Below are 19093 nucleotides of genomic sequence, written 5' to 3'. Positions count from 1 at the left end.
TGCTTTTCTCTCCTCTCGAGAAGAAGCTACTGTCAGCAAAAAGGATGATTGATGAAAGCTTTGTGGCAGGAGCCTGCGGCAGGGCCGGGGCAGAGGAGCCCGTCTGGGGTGTGGGAGCTGCAGGCAGGGGAGGGCAGCTGCCCGTCCCAGCAGTGTGGTGATGCCAGCCCACAGGGACTGCAAGTGGCCACCCAACACCGCCCCCCCTCCCCCTGACTGCACATCACTGCCGGGCTCAGCGTCACCAAGTGCCATGTTTCACCACCTGATGAGATAGCTCTTGGCCACGGCACCGAGCGCAGCGGCCCAGGATGGAGGGACGGGGATGGTTTGTGGCTCCCCAGGGCAGCAAACACTCCACGCCTTTGCCCCATCCTCTGCGAAGGGTGCCAGGATCCACCCGTGGCGGGGGGGGGGGGGTGAGGGGTGGTGCTCAATGGTCAACGGCTCGATGGTCAACAGCTCGATGTCCAAATGGACGCCGGTGACAAGCGGTGTCCCTCAGGGATCTGTACTGGGACAGGTGCTGTTTAACATTTTCATCAATGACTTAGCGAGATCGAGTGCACCCTCAGCAAGTTTGCAGATGACACCAAGCTGAGTGATGTGGCTGACACACCAGAAGGACAGGATGCCATCCAGAGGGACCTGGACAAGCTCGAGAAATGGGCACGTGTGAACCTCATGAGGTTCAGCAAGGCCAAGGGCAGGGTCCTTCATCTGGGTCGGGGCAACCCCCACATCAACACAGGCTGGGGCATGAGGGGATTGAGAGAAGCCCTGCCGAGAAGGACTTGGGGGTACTGGTGGATGAAAACCTTGACATGAGCCACCAACGTGCACTGGCAGCCCAGAAGGCCAGCCAAGCCCTGGGCTGCATCAAGAGTGGCGTGGACACAGGGCGAGGGAGGGGATCCTGCCCCTCTGCTCTGCTCTGGTGAGACACCCCCCGGGAGTCCTGTGTCCAGCTCTGGAGCCCTCAGCACAGGACAGAGCTGGAGCTGTTGGAGCGGGGCCAGAGGAGGCCACAAAAATGATCCAAGAGCTGGAACCCCTCTGCTGGGAGGAGAGGCTCAGAGTTGGGGCTGTTCAGCCTGGAGAAGAAAAGGCTCTGAGGAGACCTGAGAGCAGCTGCCAGTGCCTGGAGGGGCCTACAGGAAAGATGGGGAAAGTATTTTCAGCAGGGCTTGTTGCAATAGGACAAGGAGTAATGGCTTTAAACTAAGAGAGGGTAGATTTAGACTGGATATAAAGAAGAAATTTTTTATGATAAGGGTGGTGAAACACTGGAACAGGTTGCCCAGAGAGGTAGTGGAGGCCCCATCCCTGGAAACATTCCAGGCCAGGTTGGATGGGGCTCTGAGCAACCTGGTCTGGTGGAAGATGTCCCTGCTCACTGCAGCGGGGTTGGTCTAGATGGCCTCTAAATGTCCCTTCCAACCTAAAGCATTCTGTGCTTCCATGATTCTATCTCCCAGATCTTGCAAACACCCTCCGGGACCTCCTGGGTCTTGCGTTTTCCTTGGCCTTTGCAGAGCCGTGGCCTCATCCTGTGTGCACGGCCACCTCGGGCGCCGGTACGACACCCGGTGCAAAACCCTCCTGCGGAGTCTGTCAGTGGCTTTCTACCTTTCCCCAGCAAACGGTGATGTCCAGTCCCAAAGGGAGCCGTTATAGAGCACAGGGGCTGCTGCGTGGTTCACTGCCCTCCGTGATGCCACTACAAACTCGGTGTGACATGCCAGCCCCCCGGGGAATGGGGACAGGATGGGGTGGCACTGGGTGACAGAGCTCTGCGGGCAGTGCCACCAGCAGGGAGCTCAGTGGGATTCAGAAACGTGCCGTGCCGTTGGGAAAGGCTGGTGGGAAGCGAAAATAAACAGGGACCCCCCCCACCTCACAGCCAGCCTGTCGTCACCCGTCCCATTCTCCTCCACATGGCCACAGTGTTTTACGGTGGTTTCAATTGCCTTCACATTACGAATATTTGGGGTGTTTCCCACCAGTGACCTTTTCTGCATCGTTTCTATTAGCGTAGCAATAGATCATTTCCCCTCTGCCGTCAATGCATTCTGTGAGGGTAGGAAAACATGGGAGAGCCCAAATCTGATATCAAAATGCGGAGATGGGCTGGCTGGGCTGTGAACAGCAGTGAAGGGCTTGGGCTGGTGGGAGAGGTGAGAGCCCTGCATGCCTGCTTCTTCCCTTCCAGCCGCTGAAAAGCTGGCAAAAATTGCCACGAGCCCAGAAAACCCCTCCTGGACTGGAGACGGCTGCGAAGGGAAGGAACACGGCAAGCCGTCCGTGGCGAGAGGTTGCATGGGGCATGCTTTGCTCTGAGCTGGGTGCCAGCAGCCCAGCGGGTGCCCTGCTGCGTGGGGCCTCCCCGTCAGGAGCAGGGATGCTGCCTTCGGACGGGTCTGAGGGACAGGCTGGATCTCTGCATGGGAGAAAGAAAGGAAAAAGAAAAATGGGTGCAAGCAATCCAATTGTCTGATGGAAAAGGAGAAACTTGGAGGGCAGGCAGAATGGGTGGGCAGCTGCCTTGTCCTGGTCTGGTTACCTGTGACCAGGAGTGCGTCCTTAGGGACCAACACGCGACCCAGACGTTGGGCAGAGAGGCTGCAGTCCTCACTCCGATGGAGGAGCAGCGTTGCCCCGCAGCAGGGCAAACCCTGGGCATCCTCCCTGCCTCCTCTTCCTCCTGCCTGCTCCGGGACGCACCTCTGCGGGCAGCACAGCCCCTGTGCTGAGCGAGCCCTGCGTGAGCGTCCCCCCTGCCCTCCCGGGTCCGGCCCCAGTAAACCACCCACGGAGGCTTGCTCCGGTCTGTCGCAGGCGGAGACCGGCAGGAGAAGGTGTGATAATCCTCTCCTTTGAGGCCAAAGTAATTGTTCACACCAAACTGCAAGCACGTTTGTATCAGTCATGAAAAACAAGAAAGACAACAAAAAAAGCACTATTTTTTTATATATATATTTAATCAATGTCTGTGGAGCTTAACGCAGGGGGATTACCAGCCAGTTTAGAGCATTAGTGACTCTCAGCATTCATCAGAGGAGAACATTTGGTTGAATTGAAGCCAGCCTTTGATGGGATTGGAGAATAATTATTTCCATCAATAATTACTTCCAAGCCCAGAAGAAATGGTTCCTAGCGTGTTGCAGGACAGAAGTCCTTGGCTGCCTCAAGGCCAATATGTTTTAACCCCAGGACCTGAAAATCTCGTTAGCAGGAGCGGGGACCGGGGTGAGAGGGACATCACCGCCCCTGCCCAGGTCCCTCCTGCCAGGCAGCAGTGCCCCAACACGCTGCCAGCCCGGGGAGGAACCCCCCCTGCCTCCGCTGCTGGAGCTGATCCAGCCCAGACTTTGCACAGGTCATTAATTTGGGGACATTTTTAATGGATCCTAATGACTGAGCCTCAGAAGGCTGTTCTTAAAAGGGGTTCGGGAAAGGCCACAAGCTAATTAGCTTGCACAAAGAAAGCAATTAACCATGTAGCTTCCCGGATGGTAAAAAATAACATAGATGTTGGGAAGCGACTGAGGGATTTATTGCAAGCGGAGTAATAGATTTTTAAAGCCAGAGGGACCGTCACCTCCAGCATGTCCTGGGACAGCAATATTTCGCCCAGCTTCCCCCCACTGACCCCTGTCGCTTGTATTTGGCTGATGCACTCCTCGAGTGTTCAGGCATCACAAAATGGGCTCCGAGAAAGAGCCAGCTATCAGAGAAAAGTGGGAGTTTGTTGAGAGAGGAAGCACAGGTGGACAGAGAGGGGTGACCCTTGGTGCTCCTGTGCCAACTCCAGCCCCAAAAAGTGTTGCTCAGGGCTGGGGCAGGCAGCAGGATGTTCCCCGGGGCGTGCAAGCCTCTGGGCCCCCTACCTGGGGCTGATGTGCCATTTTACCATCCCCTTGCTCTTTAACCACCCTCTTGGCCCCATTTGACCCCCAGCATGTGCAGCGTGCGGCTGGCCCCAGCCCCTTGTTCCCAACCCACAGCGCAGGTCTGATGGCTGTGATGGCCTCTGCAGCTGAAGCACCCTCCCAGCATCCCTGAGCCACAGTGGCTGCATGGCTGGCAGGAGGACATCCCAGCCTCCCCCTGCTCCGGCGGGGACCGCGTGGCCTGGGGGCTTCGGCACGCTGCTTTCCAAAAGGAGGAGGTAGGTTGGGTGGCAGGCACACCAGCGGGACCTTCCAGAGCTGACCTGGGGATGGCGAAACCCCAAAGCAGCACCCACAGCCCGTTCCCAAGACTGGCTTCAAAACGATAATGGGAAGAAACGGGGACGCTTTCACTGTCAGCTGAGCCCAACCTGCCGCCGGTACCACCCCACAGCCAGGCTGGGCTTGGACATGCCAATGCTCGCTTTATTTATTTGAATAATACTCGGGATGACAGCAAAGCCATAGCGTTCTCGGTGCCCCTGCCGGGTATGGTTTATGGCTTTCCATTAAGCTCTTCGTTCTTTGAAATAAACATCTGCAGGGCCTGGAAACCTATCTGCTTTCCTCCCAAGTGTCTGGACTCGGGCTCATTTGGGTTTGTTTTCTCCATTTGGCTGCTTTTCTCCATTTCAGCTTGCCCTGACCAAGCCCTGGTGTTTCTTGGAGACCTCTCACCCCAGGCTTTCCCTGCCTGTCTCTGCTCCTCGCCAGCTCTCATGGTCTCCCCAGGGCTCTCGCAGGCACCTGCCTGGCCCAGGTGGTTCCCCTTAGCTCTGCTGGGCTGTCCCAGGTTTTCCAGTTTGGGCTTTCAGCAGGACGAGGTGTGTTTACTGGCCCAGCACCCTATTTGAAGGAGAGGGGAGGAGGGCTGTTTCCTAGCTGCCAGAAGTTTGTTTCCACCTGAGTGCTGGCAAGGGAGATGGGATGAGGATGGGGTGAGGTATTGGCAATGCAATAGCAGGTTTGGAGAATGGCATTTGAAATGCAAAAGCTCTTTTTCTACCAGAATATAAAACTAGTGCTATCTCTGCAGAGCTGGTGAGCTAGAACCCTCAATGCAGAGGAAGATGTCTGGGGTTGCTGGTCTGATCAGCTGCTCCTTGGCTGCATGATGCTTGTGGCATCTCTGCCCATGCTGGGACACAGCTTGGCTTGGAAATGGGGACTTTCTGGAGCCTTGCAGGAGCATCTCCTGCCGCAGGCAGCCCGAGAGCAACCCGCAGCTCTCCTTCACAGCGGCGCAGGAGGTCCTACCTGCAGAAAGAAAAGGGGGTTCCCTAGCGCAGGGGACAAGTCCGGCTGTAAGGACGGCTCTTCATTGCTCGCTCTCCCCGTAGCTCCTGCAGTGGGACTCTCAGCTGCCTGCCGTACCCTGCCGAGGACAGACGTCCCGAAAAGCTGAGCGGCCGTGCGGTCAAGGAGGCTTCTGCCACGAACGGCTGTGCCAAAGGGAAGGAGAGACGAGACCATGCTCGCCGCAGGTCACACAGGTAGGAGCTGGGGCTGTGAGCGGGGTCGCCCCAAGGTGGGGGTGACAGCAGGCATCCGTGCCTGTTCACCCAGCTTTGGCTTCATTAGGACACAGCTTCGTTATCAGAGTGTCATTAGCACCTGATAACTTCAGAGGGGAAAAATGAATCGAATGTTGTAAATGAAGCAGCTAGGTCCTCTGAGCCCTGCCTGCTAAACTGTCTCTGGGATTAAAGCCGCTCCCTTTGGTTGAAAACGCTGAAAAGAAAGAGCAAGAAAAGCACTTTTCATATCTTCAGATTTCAGGCTAACCAGAATGATCATCTAAAACGTGTTTTTAATTAGACTTTGATTACAATCGCGGAGAAACAAAGTCAGCACGGCACAGGGAGGGAGCTTCGACACCAGAGACGAAAGGCTTTTTGGTGAGAGGGAGAGGGGCTCTGCAGAAGCTGCCTGCGGCCAGAGCTTTCTCCCCGCTCTCCCCTGGCCCTGGGTGAGGGGACCCGAGACGCACCCAGACCTGTGTGCCGGGGAGCCCGATCCGCGCTGGGGGAAAGCATGAGGGAGCTGGGGCTGAGACCCTCGGGGTGTCTTTGGGCAGACGGCTGAGCTTGGCAACGACGAGCTGTCTCGGAAAACGTATTTCCTCTACGTTACTGCAGACCACAGACCCGCTAAGCCCACGGTGTGCCGTACCTCCTAGCAGTGCTGCCGGCTGGTGGAGTCTGGAGGAGGAGAGTGAGGAGCAGTGTTTGCGTGCTGCTCGGGGCTACTCTGTGGTTGCACCTCGGTTTACTGTGCCCAAAGCTCTCTGTTATTCCCCGTTCACAACCGAAGCATTAGCGTACAGTTTTGCTTTGCAGAGCAATTAAACAAACAACGTGTATTAAAAGCACCAAGCAATCGGCTTTTTGTGATAGTGCAATTTTGGCAGTGATTCAAGCCCTGGGTGAGTAAGTGCTGGGGGGCAGCGGAGCCCGAGTTCCCCCATCACCGCCTCCAACGGGTCAATGTGCTGTGACGTTCGCTCCGTGTTAGGGCTCTTGATAAAGGTAATGCTCATTCTTTCTGCAGAAACTGCGCAGTTTTCAGCTGGTTTCTGCAGCTAAGACCCCACGGCATTTTCCAAACCTGGGGCTTGCTTCAAATGTCCCCCGCTAGCAGCTCCTCTTGCTGGTGTGGCGAGAAGTGGGGAAACTGAGGCACGAGCCCAGCACCCTCATATCCAGTAGGGATTTTTGCAGAGGCCCTGGATGTGCCCCCCACAAATCTCAGTCCCAGATCTGCTCCAGGATCCACAGACAGATCTGGGGATCAATTAGGGGACCCAGGGGCTGATTTGGGGATTAACCTGGGGATCCGCAGCCCGCCACCATCTTTATGAGCGGTTGCTTTGGTTGGTGAGTAGCCACAGAGTATCTGTCGTATTTTCAGTCCAGTGCTCTGAGTTAATTTAACAATGATATTTGCTTTTTGTTGAAACATAACACAATTCAGGGCCATATGTTTAAAAAAGAAATTAATTTACAGGAGTGTGTTTTTTTTTTTTCCAGGGTTTGACAACTGTGTAAGAGATGCATATCTCATTAAATTACCATAGCATCTCAATAAATATATATATTTCTAATCAATTGCTGTTTAACATGTGTCAAGTCTTTCATTATAGTTAGATGCATCTGGTTGCAATAATTATTGCATGCAAATTGAATGCCAATTAATTATTTAAAGCATATTTACAAAGAGCAGCAAAACCTATAAATCTGTGATAGTCATTAACCTCAGCAAACACGTTTTAAATAATCATCCGGCATCACCGCGGCGTACAGTCGCTGTCTCGTTATATCTCCATTAAACCCATGGAGGAGACACTTCATTTAAACTGTGACCAAATTATTTGTTAGGGGGTAATTAGGTCCACTGTGAAAGCCAGTCTCTCTGCCCTGGATGTCCCCGAGGTGGGGACAGTGGTAAATGGGGGGGAGCAGTCCTGTCTGAGCGGACTCGCTGCTTTTATTTTGATTATTTTAATTTCTTTTTGGTTTCCCTCCTTTCTCAGCCCCTCATGCAATGAGGAGCGTGTGCCACCGCCGGCCCGCGGGAAGAAGAAGAAGAAATCCGGCCGCAAGAAGCGAAGGAGGTGGGGGCGGCCATGGTGCCTTGTGGTGCAGGGCGAGCCCTCGGCTGTGGCAGGGGAAGGAAGCTGGTGTGAAATGGCGGCTGGCTGCTCTGCGAGGGGCTGGGGGTCGGCTCAGGCCGCCATTTCCTGGCTCTCCCCTCAGGGCAGCAGCTGGCCCCCTCGTCTCAGGGGATGCTGCTGATGGCGGGGTGAGGGCTGCGGGGAACCCCCTGCTCGCTAACTCCTCTCTCCTCCTCAGGTCTCCCTCCTACAGCCCCTCACCTGTGAAGAAGAAGAAGAAGAAAAGCTCCAAGAAGCGAAAGAGAAACAGGTATTTTTCCTCTTGAAAATGTCATTCCGCGCCGGCAGCGGCTGCTGGTGGGGGTTTGGATGAGGGGTGGGAGACGTTACTGCCATCGGGCAGCCATCCTGGGAGGGGAAGGCCAGACAGGCGAGGAGAGAACGACATGGGCTGCACCCCCAGCAAACAGATAAATGGAGGCCGTCAGGGTGTGGGGGAAGAGCCAGACCGGTGCGAGGTCTGTGCCTGCCGTCCTCGCTGTCCTGTTTCGCACAGCTCCCGTCCTCTGGGATGCCCGCGGGATCGACGTGCCCGGCCGTCCCTTTCCCTGCTCCCCAGCGTCAGTGTTTGGGCCAGGAAAAGGCTCACACCAGCTCCCCACATCCACATCTCCATCTTCCCTCCCAGCCCCAGGGTGACCGCCTCCACGTTCTCCTTCTGAAGCCCATTTTTAATTTAAAGAGCACAATTAAATTTTAAAATTGCAAATATTTCACTGTTTTCTCTCAACTGTTAAACCAATATTTGAAGAGAGCAGTGGATGCCATCTCCCTTGGAAAGTTCATGTATTTATAATATATTGAACCACAGAGAGGAGCTATCAAAAATGGATAACAGGCTGAAAAGCTGAGCTTGAATCTTAAAGCAAAGGGAGGGGGGGAGGAGGAGAGACAAGGATATAGAAACGTCTGTAAAATATTTCCCAAGGAAGGATTCTTATGGTCCTTTATGGATGCCATCTCCTGATGGCAGTCCTGGATTGGATGCTCCTTGGCTTTGAGCCTTTGGGACCCATTTATGTCCCTGCAAGCTGAGGATAAGCTCAAGCTGGTCCCAAAAGGCAGCATGATAAACCATTAAGCATTGGTGACCGATGGAGGTTGCTTCTAGACACCTGGTAGCACCTCAACTACAGATCCCTGCAACTGACCTTGCCTCAGGCAATCTCGTGGCCCCTCTAGGCAGGAATTCAGGCCATGTCTTCTGCAGGACGTTGTGCTCCAAGCTGAGATGTGCAGTATGCCAGGGCCAGGCCTCACCGCGAGGAAGAGCATCCTCCATGCTCCCAGGGTGTTCTATGAGGACCACCAGCACAGTGGCTCCTGTGTCATCCCAGGGATGCTTCAGGAGGCAAGACAGAGGCATGATGCTGGTTTGGCTGCAAGGCTGCTCTGGAGTTATACAGAAAGGGTTTTTCCTTTTGACTGCTACTTGGTCCTTCATACAGAAAACCAGGGAATGGACCCACCTATGCCCCCTCAAACGAAGTGGATTGCAAGACCTGTGGAGGCAATAGCAGAGAAAAGGGACCCACGTGGACAGGGGATGTATCTGATCTCTTTAGACTTGTTATCCTGAGGATCATATTCTCAATGACCTGTAGAGTGTGGTAGTCACTTCTACCACACTAGTGTTTCTCAGCTACCCCCTTGCAGCTGGCTAAAGTAGAGCCAGGGCCCTTCTGCCCAGCTGGTACATGAGGTCTTCTCAGAGTGCTCAGTTTAATACTGGGCCTAACCATATTGTATCTGATTCAAATTTCCAACCTTATGAGACCCTGTACATTCAAGGTACATATCTGTGTCTTGCAGGTTATCTTCAAAGAAGAGAAGACACAGGTAAGAGTTGAGCAAGTGTGGGTGGTCCCTTAGAAATACAAGTTTAATGGTCTTTTCAAGGTCTCACAAGGTTGATGTTCACTGGGTGGGGGCAGAAAGCACTTTTCTTCTGTGTCTCCTTGTGGAATCTTCTTGGCTCTCCCCATTCACTGTGGGTCTACCCTCTCCCTGTTCAGCCTTAAGTGTTCCTCAGTCCCCACAGGAATCAGGTCTCCAGCCCAACGTGTCCAACCAGACACATAACTGGAAAAGACCTCTTGGTATAACCTAGGCCCTGACAACCTCATCCACATTGCATCCATCCTGCATCTTGAGCCTTCATTTCTCTTACAATTTTATTTGCAAACAATATGGTATCCCCCAGCAGTGCCCATGTTTGAAATATTTGGAGTCAGTGGCTTTCCAGGTGTGTACTGGAAGAACTCTCCTGATTCCAGTACGTGTGTGTCCAATATCAAGAGGTATTCATCTCCTCTACGGGAAAATGCAAAGTCACCAGGATGGCTGATCCATTTGAGGGTACTTTCTGGCCAAGCCCACAAGCCAGATTTGTCAGCAGGCACTCAGACCCCCTGTGCTGCGGCAGAATCGTTAATCCCTTTCATTTTTATTGCATGCTCTTGGGCAATCTAGCTATAAGATTGACGTGTGATTGTGCAGCTTTTTATCAGAACAGAAATCTCTGAATTAATTAGCCATTTCTTATTTAGTTCTTCAAGCCCCAAAAGTAAGAGAAAGGAAGAAAGAAAACACAAAAAACAGTAAGTAGCGATTCATGGTGTGCCCTGCCCTGCCTGCGCAGAGCCGTGGGGCTAGGTAGTGCTTGATGTGGTGGGTGCCCTGGAGCTAATGCTGGCTGCACAGCCCTAAGCAATTCTCAGGATTATTTCACAGCTAAACCCAGCAATTCTGGTTTTGCTGGGATAAATAAGGGTTTTTAGAGGCTGGAGATCTTTCTTCTCCCTCTCTTTTGTGCCACCTAATTCCATAATTTTTTGTATCTCATAAGGATGTACAGTGTCTTGTTCACCCAGTCCTGAGCAGAGACTCCAGCTTTTCTGATGAGGGCGGCACCAGAGGATGGTCTGTAGAGATCTGTAGAGCACAGTGCCCCGCAGCCTCCACTGCCCATAGGCAGGCTGGCACACTCTTACCAAGAGTAAGGATCTGAGCTTCTCCTTGTTTGCTGCTCTTGGGGGTTACAGTAGGGGCTACTCATGGTATACAACACAACCAAGTATCTGAATGGGAGCATAAGGCAATGGGAACTAGGGAAGAGACGAGGTTATTTGGAGGTGATGGAGGCTGTAAAAATCTGGGGTTGAGGTTCCCATCTGCCCTGGAGGGTTAGCAGAACACAATCCTTGTCCTGTGCGGCAGACAGTTGAGGGGTATGGTATAAAATGTGGTTGCTCAGGGCTGGAAGGAAGGCCTGTAAGTAAGCCTTCTCTGTCTTCTGGGAATTGCAGCTTGTGGCTTCTCACCGGCTTTCAGAGCTTCTCACCAGCTTTCAGAGCAGAGAAACAGTTCTGGGGCTGAACCTGGGGCACCAAGCCCCTGGTTGGTTGTGCTGGGGCTCAGGGTACCTTACTAGAGACAGAAACCAAGCTACCAGATGGAAATCTGCTGCTTTGTACAGTATTAGTAGGACCTGCCCTTTAATTCTTCCCAATACAACTTCTAGCTCTCAGGCAGAAAGGAGAGAGAGAGGGACAGTAGACCCTGACACGGCCAGTGTCACCCCCATACACACTGGAACTCCAGAGATTGGGAATCCATGAGGTGCCATGCATGTTGCGCTGCCTGCATGAGCAGTCTCTGTTTCATGCAGAAAGCCCATCTCCTTTTTTCTGTGATTTCTGCATGTTCAGTAGCACAGCAGCTTTTTTTTTCCTCAAACTGGGCTGCTATGCACCCAGAAATCTTGGCAGTAAAACTGAGGCTTCCTAGGTTATCGGGAAAAGCAGGCCTCTCCCCAGTCCAGCGTAGTACTGGCCAGTATGCAGTAGCCCAACAGTGGGGTTAAAAGAAAGATCAGATGTGCTGCTGATATGCACTGACCTAGGAGAAGGAGAGCTGCTAGAATCCCTCTTAGGGGATAAACCAGCTGAGGTGCTTTAGCCCTCATCTTTCAGTTCACAAATCAGAGCTGAGCCACTCCTGGTTTCTGCAAACCTCCTTATTGCTCCCAGGCGTGGATCAGATAGGTCCCATGAGGCACCTTGGATCAGGACTTTTGTATAATCATGCTACCTTGGCTTATCTTTGTGTTGAGCAACTGGTTATCTATATCACACAGGGCTAGTTTTTTCCTCTCTAGAAAGAGAAAACTCTTAAACTGGAGAGATTGATGCAGAGGGTGAAGATCAAATGTGGGGATTTTCACACAAATCCACCATGTGAGGGCAAAAATGTTCAGTGTTGCTGACTTCAGCTGTATGGAAATAAGGAAGGAGGATCCCAAATGTGAGGTGTTTAAAAATATAATCATAGGGTGCAAAAAGCATCAGAGAAAACAGCCAGGCGGAGTTCAAGCAATTCCCTGGAGGTTGTCCTTTTGTCTTAAAGGAGATGCTGTTCTCAAGCAATTGGTTTGCTGATTTTTTTACAGTGGCAAATTGCTAAATGCAGTCCGAGCAGGTTGTATCAGTGCTGTCAGTGACTGGTAGAGTGTGGTCATGAAAGCAGGCTGTTCCCAGCAGCTAACCCCCCATTAGCTTTGCCTGCTGGCACAGCGATGCCAGCCTGAGCAGCCAGTTATGCTACCAGATCTAAAATAGCTGCTGTGGTGGGCAACAACGAGAGGGAGTGGGCCCAGAAGGGGACAGGTAGCCTGCCACCCACATCACGCTGCTCTCTGTATGCAGGACTTCAGCTGTTGGCATGGGCAACAACTGCCCTTCAGTAACAGGGCCAGGCAATCCATCAGCAATAGCTTGAAAGGAGCAAAGGGAAGAGCCGCAGGGCACTGAACCTGGGTCCCTGCGCACGGTTTGCTGGTAACTGTCCTGTGGCCCTGTCAGAAAAGGGAGCAGCAGTGACCGGACACCTGTAAGAAGCCAGGTACAATGGTCCTGCCCCTCAAGGAGGAGCTGTGTGTAGGGCAGGCTGCGGCTAGGGAAGATGTACTTTATCTTCATTTAGCAACCATAAGAGCTGCCTGTAGGACTCTCATGAGTCCTTCCCACCCAGAAAGCGTGGGGAAGGCTGGCTGTTACTGAGTGTACTGCATTATTTGGAGCCTGTCCTTCTGCATCTGCTCTTTAATAAGGAGCCTGCACTACAGATAGTGTTGGAGCAAGAAATGTGAGGGTTGGAGTTTTGCCATGAGTTGCCCAGAGGGATGGTGTTCCCCTGACGAAGCTCAGCAATGGGAAGGTCCCTGGCTATCTTAGGGTATGCTGCAGGATGAAGGGCAAGCACACAGCTCTTTAAGGTCTTGAAAGCAGAAAGGATTAGTGCTGTCTGCTGCACTCTTGCATGCTAGTCCATAGATCTTCCCCCAGCAGGCTACAGAGCCAAATTAATAGCTAAAATGCTAGCGTAGATCTCAGTAAGATGGCTTGCCTTGATGTCGGTGTAGCTATGAAGGGATGGAGAATTTCTCAAGCCTTGGTGTCCTCCACAATGTTTCATGCACCAGACTCTTTGGTTTAAAACAGATCTGCTTTCTGATTTGAATGTTATTGACTTCAGCCTCCAGCTGCTGGCTCTTGCATCCCCCCCTATCTGCTAGCCTAATGGTGGTTTTCCTCTCTGCTTCTTAAAGCTCCCGTGGGCGCACCCGGAAATCTCATCGCCATCGCCACCGCCACTCTCGCTCAGAGAGCTCTGACTCCCACTCCCCCAGCTGCCGAAGCAGGTAATGTCACCGCTCCCTGAGCTGGGTGTCCTGCAACGCTTCCCGGTGGGCTCAAAGACATGATTGCAGTTGCCTGTGTGACTCACAGATTCTCTGCAGAGCCTCATCCCATTGTGGTCGCAGCTATGTCACATACTGGGGGTTGAGTTTCTCATGGTCTTGGCCATAGAAGTATTTTGGCTTGAGGAGCAGAGGCTGCAGCTTTTCAGTCTAGCAGTCACTTCTAATCCCCATGGCTAATGATCAGCCAGTGACAGCTGATTACAGCCTAGTCTCCCTTCCCTGGCCCAAGGGCTCTGTACTGCTGATGTCTCAGGAAACCCTTAACTTGGTCTTAGCAATGGAAATGTATTTGCCCATGGCATTCTGTAGCCACTGTCTTTGACCTGATTAAAATCTCAGTCCTGTGGATGACAGATGCATCCTGGGGCCAGCTAAGTGGATGCTGGTGCTGGACTCGGCTTCACTCCAATAGCAAGTTGCATAGTTTATGCACATCATGAGTTTGTTTCACATTTTCTGAGAGCACTTGACTTCATGAACAAACCACCTCCACTCTCCCACTTCACTCCTCCTAACTACTGGGAGTTTTCTTATGAAAAGCTGATGATCAGTGGGGGCAGAAATGCAGTCAGTAATTGGAGGGGTGTTCATGCAAAGGTGGAGTATGTCTTCTCTTAGAGGTGTTTTACCATAGGGACATGCAAGGCTGTGTGAAAGTATGGATTGCCTTGGGCCACCATAACATAATCAGAGCCGACATTTGAAGTTAAGGTCCAAAGCCTGGATGCACAATACTTTTTAAAGTAGTAGAAAAGCAAAACACCCCTTTTCTCTCCATCATGACTCTGCAGAGCAGTCATGTGGAAGACCTGCTCCCACATGCAATGGCCTAGCACAGAGCTGCCAAGGGTTTGTATGGAGCTGGTAATGGGCACTGCCGCAAGACCGAGGAGTAACGGTTGGCCTGTTCATGTCTTCTGGAGGCACAGAGCCAGATCTCGGGAGGAAGGGCATAAAACACGGCGAAGACGCTCCCGGCACCATTCAAAGATCACAGCGAAGCGAAGCTCCTCTGCAGAGGTTCAGGCCAGCCAAAAAGCCAGTCAAACCCTCCCGTTCTACAGCTTCCTGTCTCCTAAGGAAGTAGTAAGTATTACACGCTCTGCTTGTTTGCTTGAACTAGCCACAGGAATGTGGGCAAGAAATCTGCTATGAAATTTTTATAACTCAATTATAGCAATGTTAGATAAAGTTGGTTAAAACTGTATTATTTATTAATGGTGCTGTTCTCCAGTGTATTTAAAGACATTCCTTCCTTCAGCACTTTCGCACTGGGGTGGGGCTGGAGAGGGGAAGAATTTGCAAAGGCTCTAGCCTATGAATAATGAATTGAGGACATTTAACAAAAAAAGTGGCCTTCAGCAATGATATTTTACAGGGAAATGTTTGTTACGCAGTCCTTGCTCAGCTGGATGTGAACTTAATTCACTGGTCTTCATGTCCAAAAATTTAGTCCTTCGGGGGAAGGAAGGGAATCAAACATATATAAAAGAAACATTTACATATAATGGGTTGGTGATTATTGGTGAGGGATGTTTTCTGACTATCAGGATCCTTCTGGGATCACTGTTGCTCTGGACTGACAAGCCCAGGGGCCAAATTCGGAACTTACGAGCAGCTCTCATTGATGCTAATGGGAACTGCTTGTGCAGCCGAGGGTAAAATCAGGCTCAGTGCCTTGGGATGTTTTTCCATATACATGGAAAGAGATGGTATAATACGTGCCTTAGAATTGAGGGATCAGGAGTTGGAGAGAAATATTAGATATAGATTGGTATGAAGTCTTCTTTTTCCATGGCACGTTTCTGCTGTGTTCCCAGTAGCTGCAAAGCAGAGGTGTGGTGCTCTTTGATCATGGTGTTAGTATCTGATAGGCATTTTTGAGGGATAAATTGCTACATAGGACTCAAGGTAGTGCAGAATTTGGTACTCGCGTGTGGGGATGTGTAAAGTTAGAGATGTCTTGAGTACAGAGTCCTCCAAGCCTCAAAGTGGTATATAACTGATATATAACTCGGGAACTGATTTTCTCCTTTAGGCCCAGTCATCAGCTGGAAATAGCTCAGCCATACGCAGTAGCTGCATCAGATAGGAGAGAGACAGTGCCAGCAAGAGGAGAGACTTTAGCTGCTCACCCACACAGATAGCGTTCCGATCAAAATATACAGGGATTATACGTGGGTACAGACAGGCACAAGCTGTCTCTCAGCATTGTAGATGTGCATATTTGCTCTCGTTATATACATCTACTGAGTGTGTAGTGCACGTGTGAGTCATTGCTTATAAAACCATACAAAGCAGAGTGAATAGCAGAGCCTGCACACCACGCTTAGATGCGTGCGTGTGTGCACAGGCAAAGAAAAAATAACAAACTATGAAGCTTTTATTGCCGTCAGCCTGGGGTGTTACCCTCTGTCAGCTTGGGAAGGTAGGAATGAGTTAAGAGCTCCTCCCAGAAAACAACCAGCCAGAGACTGCATTGTGTCACCAGGATTTTGGGGGGGTTTTTGGTCCAAGATCCATATTTTACATAAATGTTTTCAAGTCTAAGCCTGGTTTTTAATTGGTACTAGGTTTCCTCTCTCTGAAGTCAGGCTCCCTGAGTCCTGTGAGGCCGACTGCCAGCTGTTCTGTTCCCTGAGCGAGAGTAAACTCTAATTTAAAATTGTAAAAGCTTTAAAATGAGCTAAACTCAAGCATGCTGCACTCCCCTTTCCACTTGCTTCACTCGGGGTGAATGAGCACACAAGCTGCAGGGGAAATCAGAGCTTCGTAGTTACAGATGCAAGGGGATGGAAGCAAAGTGAAAGTCATCAGGCCCCTGCTGCATTCTTCTAGTAAGAGCTAATAACACAGGCAAGTATTTGAATGACTGAAAAGCATCAGTACTTTTACTATGCAACCCACTAGTGTCCCTTTGTTCCCAAAAAGAAGTACGCTCTCTTGTGACATCATTCAAGAGCACATTTAAGCACTTGTCTAAATTGAAGCCCCTGGTTAAGTGCTGCCCCTGAAATTTTTCTGAATAAGGTCATTAAATATCATGTACTCAAAACTGGCAAGGGAAAAATGAAATGGGAGCTTTTAGTCTCATTTATTAGTGACTATACACAACTCTTTGATGCCCCTTATTTTTGTGAGTTAAATGGTTGCTCCATAAATAGAATCATAGAATGGTTTGGGTTGGAAGGGACCTTAAAAATCATCTGGTTCCAAACCCCCTGCCATGAGCAGGGACCCCTTCCACCAGACCAGCTTAGTTCTGTCAGAATCTACTTTAAGAGCAACCTGGATGAAACCAGGAGCAACCTGGAAATGAAAATGTGGTCTTGCAGAAAATGTTGATCACATATCAAAAATAAATTATTGGAAAATAAAAGATTTTATGGGAAATTCCAGAATTGGGATTCAAAAAATGCCATGTTTCAGTCCTCTATGGGCCTTGGTGTGTCATACTCCCTGCTCTTCCCTCTGGCCTGGGCTTCTAAGCCAAACCATCCCGACCTGAGGAGATGCATTCTCATATCTCCGAAAGAAAAGAATTGTCCAGGGAGGATCCCAATGTGCAGAAGAGACCCAGAAAGACAATACACAAACTCCCATGAAGTAATGCTATAGCGCTTTCAAATTAAAGCCCTACCCCTCCCCCCCCCCCCCCCGTTTTCCTTCATTTTACTGGAACAGGCACAATTTCTAACTATGTCTACCTGTAATTTTTGAGGGATAAAGCACACAAAATAATGCTCTGCCCATGCATCTACCTTGCTGCTTCTTTCCCTCTTGGCTTCATGCATAGGTTGATGCATGCACACATGCAGAAACACCCCAAAGTTCCCTGCTACTTTTCTTTTTGGCAGTGAATTTCCAAGCTTCTCTGTCTCATTCTCCCTTTAATCCCATGCCACTGCAGTAGCCACCTATTGAGAACAGGATTGTGGGTCTGTGCCTCAGCATGCAGAGAAACTGTGGGTAATATGCAGCATCTGTTTCTGAGCAGAGTACCGCTAACCTGCTGCACTCTATCCCACACCGACACGGATGTATTACATGCCCCTGTGCTTTCAGTTGAGCAGTGCAATATAAATACCTGCAGGGTATGAATCTAATTGCCTTTGTTGTACCTGATGAAGATAACTGCACGCTGCATACACTTGCCTTGCCAGCTCCTTCGCTTGCACTGAAACTCATTTACAATGTCACAAACTAACACAGGCTTGAGCCAGATTTTCAGCGAGGGTCAGTGGGGTACGGTTGTTCTAAATGATGCTGTTTGCGCTCGTGTGCGTGCGGAGAGGTAGAAATGGGGAAATATTGTGCAGGAGGGCTCAGGGAACCTCACAGCAGCAGACCTGCATGTTGGCTTGCTGTTGCTCTATGGTTTATAGCCTGGGTTTTGGTTTACATAGGAAAAGCTATTCTTTTAACTGTTAGGCAGCATGTTTCTGACAACAAACAGTGCCCCTGAAGAGCAGAAAGGCAAAGCTTTCCATAAATATGGAAGCTGTTCTCTTTTTGCTTTTCCTTTTCTCCCCTCCCAGCCAGGAGTCTGAGGTTACCCCTGGTTATTGTCTGGTAAATTTGCAGCTCGAGGCAGGGAGGCCAGCAGCCTGGGGAGGAGGAGGGATGCCTGCAGCCATGGGAGGGCCATGCTGCACACAAAGGAGGCAGTGGAAGGCAAACCCTTGCTCCAAAGCAGTGCCAGCCTGGCCTGGGCTGAAGTGGGGACACGCTGGCCTGCATCACACAACGCTGGCTGCACCCAGCAGGCTTGAGAGGTCTTTGCAAAGGAACAAACTTTGCTTGGCATTCTCAAGAGTTTACCCCCAGCAATGGATCTGTGAGCCAGGCTGCTCAGCACTGTTGCCGTCCAGCCCCAATTAACCCAAGCTCTGACCTTGCGGGGACAGCTGTGTCATTGCCTCTATGCTCCTGGACTTAGCTTGGCCCCTGTGGTAGAGAAAGCCTCCTGCTGAACTCTCCACCTAGCAAAGACAGAGGATGTTTTCCACTCAGTATTCCTTGAGTCAGGGATTCGTAATTGTGCAAAAAGACGTTATATTGTGTTCCTACAGCACTGCTATTTTTTGTACTCCCTTAAGAGGAGGTTGGCTTTTCAGCTGGGGCAAATCCTCAGAGAGGTGAGCCTGTTTGCCCCCGGCTCTTGGAGACGGAGGTACCCCAGGCCGGGCGTGCAGTCTCTTTCCTCTGAGCAGGTGCTGCTCCCTGCGCCGGCAGCTGTCTGCCAGCCCCTCGCCGAGAGCAAGGCACGCCGGGGTCATTGACGTGAGCTTTTTATTCCTTTCATTATTACAATGCGCAGAAAAAGAGAGAAAGGGAGACATTATGCACTTCTGAAAAAGAAATTAACTCCACTTTGAAGCGAGTTGCAAAACAAGAGAAAAAAGACCAAAGAAAGAAATCCTCCAGCTATAAGTGGGGCTGTGCCAGGCTGCTCGTTGATGGGTCTCAGTCCCCTTATGGCTGAGAAAATGTATAGTCGTCTCTCGCCTCAGGGCTGTTTGCAGCACACTAAATGGACTTGTTTGGTTTAATTGGATGATGAGTAGTGATTGTGTTTTTGTAACCTATTAGACTGCACTGCCTCTTGGTCTAGGATCACACTCAAAATTAAAGTCTGGAGTGCGAGTGAGGGGCTCATTTCTACTCCCCCTTCATCTTGTTTAAAAAATTATTTGAAACAAA

General features: G+C 50.9%; 1 protein-coding gene across 2 annotated transcripts in view; it reads left to right on the top strand.

Moving 5' to 3' along the window:
- Positions 1-19093, top strand: part of SRRM4 (serine/arginine repetitive matrix 4) — a 51316-nt gene that overhangs the window by 16320 nt on the left and 15903 nt on the right. The window contains exons 2-8 of one of the 2 annotated variants that reach the window (XM_075434467.1): positions 5294-5446; positions 7486-7566; positions 7805-7876; positions 9439-9465; positions 10176-10226; positions 13235-13327; positions 14320-14476. In XM_075434467.1, coding sequence (XP_075290582.1) covers positions 5294-5446; positions 7486-7566; positions 7805-7876; positions 9439-9465; positions 10176-10226; positions 13235-13327; positions 14320-14476 — 634 coding nt within the window. Of the gene's footprint in view, positions 1-5293; positions 5447-7485; positions 7567-7804; positions 7877-9438; positions 9466-10175; positions 10227-13234; positions 13328-14313; positions 14477-19093 lie in introns of both variants that reach the window. The other variant, XM_075434466.1, reaches the window with a different exon arrangement.

The sequence above is a fragment of the Opisthocomus hoazin genome, chromosome 13 (genome assembly GCF_030867145.1).
Source record: "Opisthocomus hoazin isolate bOpiHoa1 chromosome 13, bOpiHoa1.hap1, whole genome shotgun sequence".
Lineage (NCBI taxonomy): Eukaryota > Metazoa > Chordata > Aves > Opisthocomiformes > Opisthocomidae > Opisthocomus > Opisthocomus hoazin.
The sequence above is the reverse complement of the archived record's forward strand: the minus strand, read 5'-3'. Positions and strand labels throughout refer to the sequence as shown.